The sequence below is a fragment of the Ctenopharyngodon idella genome, chromosome 21 (assembly GCF_019924925.1).
Source record: "Ctenopharyngodon idella isolate HZGC_01 chromosome 21, HZGC01, whole genome shotgun sequence".
NCBI classification, from domain to species: domain Eukaryota; kingdom Metazoa; phylum Chordata; class Actinopteri; order Cypriniformes; family Xenocyprididae; genus Ctenopharyngodon; species Ctenopharyngodon idella.
The window spans coordinates 30202194-30214885 of NC_067240.1; the positions used below are offsets into that span (position 1 = coordinate 30202194).

At 39.0% G+C, this 12692-nt stretch overlaps 1 protein-coding gene across 1 annotated transcript; it reads right to left on the reverse strand.

Moving 5' to 3' along the window:
• Positions 1 to 69: 69 nt before the first annotated feature.
• On the reverse strand, positions 70 to 2960 carry LOC127503662 (D(1)-like dopamine receptor). The gene is given in 5 exon segments (XM_051877688.1): positions 70 to 560; positions 562 to 696; positions 698 to 829; positions 832 to 1854; positions 1994 to 2960. Coding segments are annotated over 4 exon segments (1341 nt in total). The 5' UTR covers positions 1651 to 1854; positions 1994 to 2960; the 3' UTR covers positions 70 to 305.
• Positions 2961 to 12692: the final 9732 nt, after the last annotated feature.

The following is a 12692-nucleotide window of genomic DNA, read 5'->3' on the forward strand; positions in this document are numbered from 1 at the left end:
CATGGGCATGCACATGTATACACATTTCAAATTCATAACATGTATACATATGCATACATGGTTTATTCACATTACTTTCCATTGATGTCTTGCGACAACTGACCTGTTAAAGTCAATAATAAATGCTGCGAATATTTTGCAGATAGTTATCCAGCATAAAGTGCCTTCAATTGGAACATTCGTTTGTTTTCCGCAAGTTTCATTTAGTCCAAGAATTGTTATTAAGGTCCTCAGTGAAGCTTTTTTTGGATTCCGTACTGTATAGAAACAAGGATTCTTTGTTGGGGTCAGATCTCACCCAATACTCAGCAGGGTATGGATTTGTGCTGCCCGTTTTGTGTTATGGGGTTGATCTTTTCTAGCGAGACTTCCGCATCGCTATCCAAATTCCCCGACATGGAAGGTGACAGTTTCTCAAAGGTCTTTATCCCAGAGTCGTCCTCCTTCTTCTGGGTCTCTTCCTCCTGGCAGAGGATACTGTGAGGGATCACATAGTTGCTGTTGTTGCCCTCTTTGGGGATGTGGCCCTTAGGCTGATACTGAGAAGTAGACGGAGGGGCCACCGTTGTTGTTGATACTCACAATCTCTATAGCGTTGCTGCCCGGACAAAGTCGATGACAGCCCAGCAGGATGGAGAACGCCTTGCGGAAGTCAGCATTGAAGGCATAGATTATGGGGTTGAGTGAGGAATTGGCCCCAACCGAACCAGACGAAGACATCGAAGGTGGTGGAACTGATGCAGAAGAAGTCGGCACTCTCGTTCGGGTTGCAGAAAGGAACCATGCAGTTCAAGACAAAGAAAGGCAGCCAGCAGCACACAAAAACGCCCCCATGATGACCGAGAGGGTCTTGAGAACTTTGGTTTCACGCTTGAAGGACATCTTGAAGGAACTTTCGGACTCCATATTGCCATTGTTACCCATGCTACTGTGGCGGTTCTTGGCGCTCTCGGCCGCTCTTTCTAGCGCAGAGATCCGGCGTATCTGCTTCTGGGCGATGCGGTAGATGCGGGTGTAAGTAACCAGCATAATGGCCACGGGTATGTAAAAACTGATCAGGGAAGAGGAGATGGCATATGTCCGATTAAGGCTGGAGTCGCAGTTGTCTGGGGGAAGCTCGCCGTAGGTGCCGTTCAGCTCCGTGTAACTGGTTGTCTGGGCTTTGTGCCAGTTTAGCTGCACTGGGATGAAGGAGATAAGGATGGACAACGTCCACGCCACACTTATCATGATGAACGCCACCTTGGGCGTCATCTTGCGCTCGTAGCGGAATGGGCTAGAAATGGCCCAGTAGCGGTCCACGCTAATGACGCACAAATTCAAGATGGAGGCGGTGGAACACATGATGTCAAAGGCCACCCAGACATCGCAGAAGGCGCCGAATGGCCAAAAACCTACAATCTCGGTGGCCGCTTTCCATGGCATCACCAAAATGGCCACCAGTAAGTCAGAAATAGCCAGCGATATAACAAAGAAGTTGGTGACTTTTGAGCGCAGGTGGCGAAACTTCGTGACGGCAGCGCAGACCAACGTGTTGCCCAGTAAGGTGGTCAGTATGAGGAGCGAGAGAAAACAACCAGTCAGAACTCGCTTCGACGAATCGCGCTGCGACACACTGCTGTCCAGGACCGTGGAGTAGTTCACATCCATGGCTTTTTCACCGAGTCGAATGAGCGGTCACCCCATAATTCCAGACCAAACCAAGAGTGCTTACACAGGAATCGGAGCAACTAGTTGATCTGCTTTGTCCGTCGCTATGCTGACTGCAGCAGTCATCTTGCAAAACAAATATCATAATTTCAATGTTAAAATCTCTTGAGGAGCTCAAAAACGGATCCATGATCTCCCACAGACCTTCCCAATGAACATATTATGACCAAAAGAAGAAAAAAAGACATACATTTAGTCTAGTAATTACTTAATCGAATATATAAACATATTAGCATCTTATTAAGATAATGTTTCTGCTTAAATAATGTTTCTGATTTCATACCTTGTCAGCAGTTTGTTCATCGTCCCACAGCATACTCTCCCAAACAGGTTTAAGCAAACATAGGCAGGCGTGATGATTAGCCTTATATATGAGCTTATCGATAGTATTGACCGGATTGCCGCTGCGTTGGTCTGATTTGTCCCCGCTAATGACAGCAGAAGCGCATCCGTGTCATGTTGTTCCCAAAGCAGACTCTGTTACAGAGAGAACGGGTGACAGTTCGTTTGAGAAACAAGAGATGCGCATTTCATAACAAGATTTCTCCGCTCCTTTTATCAAGCGCTTTGCCAAAGGGCTTCACTTAACCGGCAAAAAAAAAAAAAAGTCTTTCATTCCTCTTTGCGGTGCGTTCCTGTATACATCCAGTATTGTGTTGCGTTCAGCGCATCTCGATTCGAATTTTCACGTTTCAGCCGTCCGATTTGTCCCCGTTCCATCTTGCGCGTAAAGAAAAACATATTCCTTCTTTTAGTTTTACTTAAAAGTGATTTTAAAGCGTTTGCATCGGTCCTTATATGGAAAGGCTGTTGTCATCCCAAGTACATCATGTGGAATTACAGCTCATACTCACTCGTCTGGTCGCGCAGCATCACATGTGCAGCAGCAGTGGCAGTGGAGCGTGCATATTCGTACAATGTCAACTTGACAATGCATTACTAAAAAACTAAAAGATAAAGAAAAACACCAATTAGCTTTAAAAGTAGACTATATATTAACTTCTGTTTAATGCACTGTTGCATGTCTGTCTCTGGGGATTGATGCAAACAGTCTTGAGCATCGTCAGGTTTGTTTTTGGCAGTTTGCTTGAGTTTTTCAGAAGGCTTGCAGTCTTCTGTGCTGGGCTTTCTCAGACAAGCTCTGACAGGTCTTAAGTTATGGCAAGCCGTTTTAACATGCATTTCTTCAAACTAACTTGTCTTTATATTACTAGTTCTTATTTAAAAAAAAAAAAAAAAAAAAATACTAGTTAGCAATCCAATAGTGAATAGTATCTTTTTGAATTCCTTTTCACATTCATTAAATAATTATTCCATCGTGATTAGTAACATACTATTCCGAATATAACACAACTCTGATTATAAGACGACCCCCCCTTTTTCAAGATGTACCTTTTGGAAAAAGTCTTTTTGAAGACCAAATCTTGTATTTTCTAAAGGAAATTCTTTTATTTAAAAATAATTTTCATATTGCATATTTTTCATATTTTAATCTTTGTATTGAAAGTATGGTAAATACTGGTAAAATGTACCAATGATCACATTTAAAAATAAACACTTTTTGGCATACCATAAAAATAACCTGTAGCCCATCTGAATTATATAACAATTAGGCTATCCATCATCATAGTAAAAATCTGGGTACCGTTTTAAGTTTTAAAATCACGTAAGGAGGAAGTTCGGTCCCGCCAGAAAAGCACGCAAACATGACAGTCATGCGGCTCTTAGCGTTTTTAAGACTGTCTTTTTGTGCTTGCGGTCTTCTAACATTACAATCTGATACACTCTGGCACACTCGTTTATGCATATTTGGCGCCACCTATTGTTGCGGAGGTATTATTGACATAAAAGTCTATACCCTGAATTTATGACAAACCCGTTTTTTCAGATGTATTTCTAAGAAAAAACTTTGTCTTATTCGGAACAATACAGCAAATCATAATTTTGTCACTAATTCTTATTTGTTGTGTACTATTTCCTATTCCTTTGGAACTGCTCACTATCCCATTAAATGACAAGAAACTGTTCCACTGTTACTGGTAACAAATTGCATTTTATTTATTTATCTTTTCATTGAATTCTATGGCGATCTTTGTTTCAGATATCAGATATTCACTTACTATTCCAGTTGTCACTGGTACTTCATACAGTTTTACTCGTAACTATTCATTAAGTGATAGTTTTACTTTCTTTAGTTACTTTTAACTATTCAAATAGTTCTATTCAAAAAGTAAACATTCTGAGTAGTCATTATATATGACTAGTGAAATCAAAAATGTTACTAGTATTAATGTCTCATATATATGTACTACTGTAGCAGTAGAAAATAAATAGTACGCCTATTTAATACATAGCTGCTATTGAAAAAAAGAGATGCTAGTCACTTATGGATTACTTACTAGCAATTTCCCAGGCTAGTAACATAAAAATAGTATTTAGTCTGAAGGAATAAACATTAAACGGGCTTGCCATACTGAATTACTCTTGGAGGAGGTGTTTACAGCCAAAACCTTCACAAATCGATTATTGAAATATTCATGGACATTTCATTTCTCTTAGCCACAAAATAATCACACATCCTCCATGCATCAATTTTATTATTGCTTTAAAGGGTTATAAATCAATACAGCCTATATCAATACATTGTATGCTCTTTCAGAACATGCCATTTAATTCTGATGAAATAACCTTAAAAACTAAAGCAGAACAGGTTATTTTATGAAAAGCAGGGCTTAGCAGGCTTTTTGCATATGAAATGGCTCAATGAGGCCATCTGCTGGAACAGATTATTAGAGATATGAATTAGTGTCAGCCTGACGACTGCATGAAAATCCTCCAATCACCCCGTAACTATATTCCAATGTGAAAATCTGAAATTTTCAATGTGAAAAGAATAAATAAATAAAATATTGGCACATATCCTAAAACATAATGGTAGTGCTTTTTTTTTTTTTTTTTTTTGTCAATGAAAATAGATAATGGTGAAGTAAACATTTCAGTTCACACAATTATACATATTTGAATCACTTGTGCATTTTCATAGGGTAGCCTCTCATGTTTAAATGCAAGTCAGATGTTCCGCTTCATCCAGCAGAACATTAGGTTAATGACAGTACCTTGGACAGCGCCCGCAAACGCATTGCCTGAGTTAATAACTCAAATCCTAGGGCTTACCAACCCTCTCATTGGACTTGCTTGACTCTGACTGGGGGTCAAGCTTTTCATTGGTTTCAAACGGAAGATTTGATAGCCATTCAGTTAGAAGGATTTTCAAGCTCACTTAGCCCTAGCACAAAAGTCAGCAAGAATCAAGTGACAGTTTCAGGCCACAGCACAAATGAGCCTTTTGTATCCTTGTCAGTGTTATCGGAGCCTTGATAGAGTTGTAATATACCTTTCAAAGGTGAAGTTCCTTGATTAGTTTTGCCTTGGCAAGGACAGCAAGTTCGAAACTTTAACTTTATCAAAAGCGTTTTCAAGTGTTAGGCTGATAATCTCCTGAAACTTTTTGGCTGCGGCTACTAAGGCCAACATAAGCTACCTTTGACAGCTAATGATATGAAATTCAGCTGATAAGACACTATATAGTTGGGGAAATGATCTGCCTTTCTGCTTGATATCTCCACATGCTGTTCAGCTGAGTGTTTTCCTAGAAATTCAGTGAACTAACAAAGAGGTCCACGGAGAGGACAGACAAACACAAAGTTATTGATGCGTTCAGTCGATTCCTTGAGTACTGTATATCAGAGGCACAATTATTTTTGGTGAGCAATTATCACATAGAATGAGATGGCTAGACAGCGGGGATTGTTTCCTCAACTTAACCGTGTAGAACAGAAACTGATATAGTTTACTTGGTTATTTTTCCTATGCCCATGGAAATATGGGTCTATGAACACCTGGGTTTTTTTTTTTTAAATAATGGTATTGCAGAGAATATTTTTCTAAATGGGTTTAATATATTCAATAGCATTATTGGTAACACTTTATTTTACAGTGTTTTTGTTCACACGTTAAATGTACTTGCTGTAGTAATAACATGCAACTAACCCTAAAGTAAGTAGTAAGTACATAAGTAGTAAGCACATGTTGTTAATTAATATTACTCATTACTTAAATGTATAATTACACTGTAACAAATGTGCCCTTGTTACAGTGTAATTATACATTTAAGTACTGAGTAATACTAATTAAGTGTAAGCGCATTATTTTACGGAATTAAAGCATGTTATTTAATCTATGATAGGTCAAAATATTTGGTAACACTTTACAATAAGGATCCGTTTGTTAGCATTAGTTAATTTACAAGAAATTACAATGAAAAATGCTTTTAATGCATTTATCAATTAATTAATTTCAACATTTAATAATACATAATACAAGATGTGTCTGTTAATATTATTTAATGGATCTGAGGTAACACTTTATTTTAAGGTGTCATTGTTACATATGGTACATGTAGTTACTATAGTAATAATTAAATTATGTATAATTACATGCAACTAATCCTAAACCAAACCCTAACCCAATAGTAAGTACATGCAGTTACTTAATATTACTCAGTACTTAAAAAAGAACCACTCACATATTCTTGTTCTTTGTTTTGGATCACTGTCTGAGATGAAAGAGCTATAGAGCTTTAGATGAAGTAATCAAGATCTTTCCTTAAAGAAAAAAAAAGAATGCAAGAAATATGACAAGGGCAGTTTTACAGGTCTATCCTCTGAAATAAGACTTTAGTGACTGAAATACCACACTCAATTCACCAATGTAAAAACATAAACATAAAAATAAAAAAAGGTCATGTTCTCCTTCAACCCCATGTCATTCCAGTACCATATGATTTCCTTTTTTTTTTCTGTGGAGCATTAAAGTGACATTTCTGAAGAATATCATTGCCACGGTTTTCGATATAATGAAAGTGAATGAAAGCTGAGGTGGTCAAGCTCTGAAAAGGTCAAACTCCATAAAAGTGGTCTGTATATGATTGTGTGCTATATTACAAGTCACCTGGAGTCACACATTAAATGTGTGAGGAAGAGACCGCAATTTATTCATTGATATTCTCCTCCTCCACCACCTCTCAAATCTCATTCATGCACTTGAGTATGCACATATTCAAATTTGGCAAGCCACAACATGAAAACCAATGACGTTTGTCATTATATACATCAAACCTGGCATGGTATAATATTTGGATTTATATTATTTATATATACTCAAAATGAAGGTTCTTGTGACAGGACTGGAGTAATGGATGATGAAATTTCAGCTGAAATATTATAAATATTATAAAATAACTTATCTATTTTAATGTATTTTAAAATGTAATTTATTCATGTGATGGAAAAGCTGAATTTTAGTCTTCAGTGTCACGTCTAGAAATCATTCTGATAATTCAGTGCTCAAGAAATGTTGAAAGCAGTTGTGCTGCAGCAATTATTCGAAATAAAAATGTCACACACACACACTAACATATACATATATATATATATATATATATATATATATATATATATATATAACTATCTTTAGCATTTAAGTTAATTCTAGTTAAGAAACTAGGTCAGACAAGAATTAATAAATAAAATAATATTTATGCAGTGTAGGGTGAATTGAGATTTCCATAGCTGACGTTTGCACAGCTGCAGCTTTATAGTCAATTGCTCTCATTAAGTTCAAGAGCAGTAACTGGCACTCTGGGGCACAGTTTTGTACCATTTCATTTCAACCTCTTTATTTGCACCCGCTGTACTGACAGAGTCAAAACACTTAACTTCTCTTGTTGGAGAAATTGCTAATCATTTGGCTTGTCTAATGAAACTTACAGCTGCCAAGAAGAGCAAAGATCTCATTTAAACAGGTTAACATGTGCCACCCAGATGTTTCCTCTCATCAAGTTCTCTTCCAAGATGGCTAGAAGTCATACAGGGGATTTTTGAGATACAAAGAGTCCAATTTCACATTACCACCCACTGCTAAGAGCAATGTCAAGCTTATGACTTGGAACATCAAGGACCACAAATCCTCTTTGACATGTCGGCGCATATCTGACTCTGGGTCTCCGGCGGGTATTAGACGAGTGTGGAGATTCAACATCGAATTCTAATCCTCCAATTGAGAGCTGCCGTATTACAACGGCCGAGTGGTTTGCATCACTCCTAAGGTGGATTTGATGTAAAAATCTTTATGTCCATTAATAGTTATGATTAGTGTGTGTATTTTTATGGGACTCTTGGTTTGTATATGGTCTGTGGTACAGCTATGGTCTTTTGAAGATTTTCCCTGAGGCTCACAATAGACCACTAATCGAAAAGGCAAGAAAATAGAAAACCCCAAGAGGCACCTGATGCGCTTTTCTCTTGCGGTAATGATTCTCTTGAGTGCGTCGTTTTAAAGAGGATAGATTCCCTGGAGAGGGCTATTCATTCTCCCCTCAGTGCCTGCTAACGGATGCTTGCTTTAACCTTGGGAAAGCATTGTGTTCTCCTGCCAACATTTTTTACAGATAATTTTGATATCACCCAGCACTTTCCTTAAGAAAAACAATACCATGTTTTTTTGTTTTTTTTCTGTATTTAAAAAAGGCTGATTTATGCAGCTGTTTATTTATGAAAAATGGCTTTGTTGGCAAGTAACATAGTAAACATATTCAGTAACATATTTAAACAGGTTTTTTTTTTTTTTTTAAGGCTGTGACTAATATGCTGAGTTGCTGCTCAAGAAGCTTATCAATGTTGAAAACAGTTGTGCTGCTAATATTTTTTTTTTTTTTTTTTTGAAACCATGATTCATTTTTTTCAGGATTCTCTGAATAGAAATTTCAAAAGAACAGCATTTATTTGGTATAGAAATCTTTTGTAACATTATAAATGTCTTTGCTATCACCTTTGATCAATCTTTGACCAATTGAATGCATCCTTGCAGATTATACTACATTTCATATTACATCATCAGTATCTGATATCTTGCTTCATGCTTGATGCTTTCCATACATAATTGCCTCAACTTCTGATTTTACTTCCTCAGGTTGCCACATATGTCAGGAAATAGATGAGACTGGGGTGCGTGTGACAATATTCCTATTCACACATGCTAAATTAAACTAGAAGTCACTCCGTTTCTATTCCTTTGTTGTCTGAATATGACGCTCAAGTCAAATAATATAGTTGTGATGTGCAATCTATAATGTATGTTTAAAAAAAAAGATAGGTTCCTCAAGAGGGCCGCTCAGTGTCACCTCAATACCTGGAAAGTGATGCTTCAGTTAACCTTGAGAAGGTCTTGTTAAGCACTTCTATCGATTATATTTTTGACATCATTTCGATCCTGGATCCTGGATGGATTTCAAGAGCACAGTGTCAGGAATAGTCTGCATCCTGTCTGCTCAGGGTCCCTCATACACCGGTAAATGGATTGGACAGGTATGTTGATTGCCTATTCACACACACAAAATGAAGTCACATAAAGTCATTCTACATTTTGCCTCTTCTGGCTGTTTGAAAATGATGGTCAAATAAGGTAATACATCAGCAATGTGTGTCTTTCTAAAGAATAGTGGGTTATTAAGTCTCAGTATCTGGCAAATTATATTTCTTTGTGTTACATGTTTATAGCTATAACAGTTCTATTTGAATATATTTTAAAATGTAATTTATTCTAGTGATGGTAAAGCTGAATTTTCAGCATCATTACTCCAGGCTTCAGTGTCACATGATTCTTCAGAAATCATTCTGATATGCAGATTTGGTGCTCAATTATTAATAATGGGATTAAATTTTATCAGTGTTGAAAACAGTTATCTTTCCAAGTGGAACTACTATCAGTGTGAACGGAGTCTGTTCATGTGTAAACACATGGCAATAAATCATTGGCAGTCTATGGCGTCACACATGGAGAGATGCTTGTAATACATGTCATCAGCTTTTTTTGTCTTCAGGAGCCACTTGTTTGTATGCGCTTGTAAGATAACACTCTGTCGGAGCACGTTCAACTCCCGAGGAAGTAGTGACGGGTGCTTTCGAAACACTGCTTCATGAAGCTTCGAAACTTTTACAAATCTTTTGTTTCGAATCATTGGTTCGGAGCGTGTCAAAGTCAAACTGCCAAAGTCACGTGATTTCAGTAAACTATGCTTTGTTACGTCATAACTGTTTCGAAACGTTTAGAAATTTCAATTGTTCGCTGCTGGGGATGATGATCTCTGTGAACCCATGAATCATGTGGATTTACTGAGATTCGCCCCTCAGCGGCGAACCCTTGAACAAGTGTCTATGGTTTTTACCTGATCTCTGATTCGTTTAATGCACTTGTAGACGTAATGAGACATTTGTGTAATTAAAAGATACAATAGTTAATAGTCTCTTATTGGCCTGTTTAGCTGAGCCATCTATAGAACAAACAAAACAAGCCCTGAAAACTGATAAAAGAACACAGACACTTGATATTTAATGATATTAGATGATTAGTTAATTGTATTTGATAGATTATACTTTCAATAAAACACTTGAAATCTGTTATATGCATGTTTTTGTTTCATTTACACAGTTTTGACCGGCAGGCATCACCAGCGTGTGCCGTTTCGAACACTTCAAACAGTGAATCATTTGGCGAAGCAATTAGTTCAATTGATCTGAAGCTTCGAAAAGCTTCGTTTCTCCCATTACTACCTGGATGTGCTCATTAGGTTGCATTTGCAGTAAGAAGTTCTTTTCTTGTTTGATTCTCTCCCGAGGGATAAAAATCTAGCATTTGCACAAGTTTATTATGCTCTCAAGGGAGTTGGAGGCACTCATGGTGATGCATTCACGGTAAGAAGCTCTGTTCCCACTTGATTCTTGATAGAGTGATAAGAATCTAGCATTTGCACAGAACGTTCTCCTCAAGAGGAAGTTGAATGCATTCTTTGTGATGCATTCACTGTGGGAAACTCCACGCATGCTTAACTCTCTCTCAAGGAATGGAAGTTGAGCGTCTACACCTTGCGGTTCGGGTCCCGCGGCCACCGAAGCGGAAGGGCGGGATCGATCACAGGGATTGTAGGCAGAGCATGGGAGGCTAGCTCTGTTGCTTTCATGGCGGTTCAGGAAGCCGCTCTGTGGCCACTTCCGACCTGACTGATTAATGTGGTATGTCTAATTCCAAGGAATTAGATGCAGGGAGAGTTGAAGCAACTGTTATTAATAATCCGCCTCCTCTGCGGTTTTTGAGCTGTTTTTTACTCCTAGATCATCACATTGATGTTGAGATAATGGAGGAATTAGGCCCACTGTCTGCTGAAGCAGCAAGGCAACCTTGATTGCGGGGTCACAGGTGGGCAGAGTAGAGGCCGATGTTAAAAATAAGTTTGCCTTCTCAGCTTACCACCTTGTGGCTCATGGCAAGGTATATGCGGAGGCATATATGCCGAGGCATGGTGTGGAGCCCTGCACACCATGAATTCCGCTGAGGAGTGCTGCCGGAAGGTTGTACGCTCTTGTACGCTCCCCTGTGGATGGTTGCCTTATAGCATTCCTCCTTGTTATTTTGAATTCTATAAGTTAGACAAGTGAATGGAGTCTTTTATGGATCCTGAAGAAGTACCTGTGCCCCCCAACCGCCCCAACCCCCGCGAGTCTTTTGCAAATATATTATGCCACTCTCGTATTTGCTTCCTGTCTGATGAAGTTGAGGGTTGCATTCTCCCCTTGGAAGTAGTGTTAATATCGAAGGTTGTTATACAGTATTCTTCCTTTGGTAGGATACTCCCTCAGGGCTTTGTCAAGGTGCTGACATAGCTGAGCCATTTTTTCTTAGAGCTCTGCTCTTGGGGCCTCATAAGGCTGATGCCTGTCCTGTAAGTGAGGGAGGAAGGTTGTAAAGGCCAGGACTTCCCTTGCTATACAGCATAGGAGGTTGGGTATCTCCTCCTGATATTGGAAGATATTGGCTTAGGGAGTGGTGCCATTATACAGTCTATAGGAGTCATTTTGGATGTGCCCTGGAAGTTGACGTGCTCTGACTCCAGCTAAGTAATCTGTAGAGTCAATTTATGCTGTGCCCATTATGTTTGTGCATACTCACAGCTTAGTGTGGCAGGCATTCCCTCAGCATGGCATAGTGGGTATTGGTTCTCTATAGTGCCAACTCTATGATCCAGCATCTAGGTTACATATTGTAGCAAGGTTAGTTGCAACATATCCTCCAACCAATACGCCCATGTAGGCCATTTGTCACTTCCCTGAAATACGACCCATAGGACCGTTTACTAAAGTTGCGCCCCTGTTGACAACAGGACACTTTCATTTTAATGCATTGTACCCTTTTATCTGCGCCATATTTCGGGTTTTGCGTAGCTCCATTGGTAGAGCATTGCAATATACAACAATATACAATCATGTGATCATGCGATCGTGGGTTTGATCCCAGGGAACGCATGTGCTCATTTAGGGTTGGGGTAGGTGTAGTCGTTAATAAAAAAAAAAAGAGTTTTGCTAAACGGAAATAGGACAAATGGCGGGCAAGGGACCGTGTAAAAATTCCACACATTACATTTAAATGAACACGCGTTTTGATTGGTAATGACGGTCATTTCATGGCGTCAGATGTAACGCGACACTGTCATTATTTTTACGCCAGCTAGACGGCGCAATAAGTCGTAATAAGATGCTTGAAAAAACAACCTATAGGGTCGTTTTTTGGAGGAGGACAGTCTCGTTAGTTGATAAGGGAAAAAGGAGGCGGGAACCAGTGAACGACAACAAGATGAAAGTAAAAGCATCAGCCCCTCACAGACACCTGCCACACACACATAAACCAAACATAACGTAAATCCAGGTCTTGTCCTCTCTCGTCCTTCAATGTTAATGTCATCGCTCCTCATTTTATGCTTCCGAGCTCCTCTGTGAGATACGACACCGGTGCGGCGCACAGGTGACGCTCATTATCAATCACGGCACCGTCCTGCTTGCCACACATATGTAACCCCTTAACCCTTGCCTGCA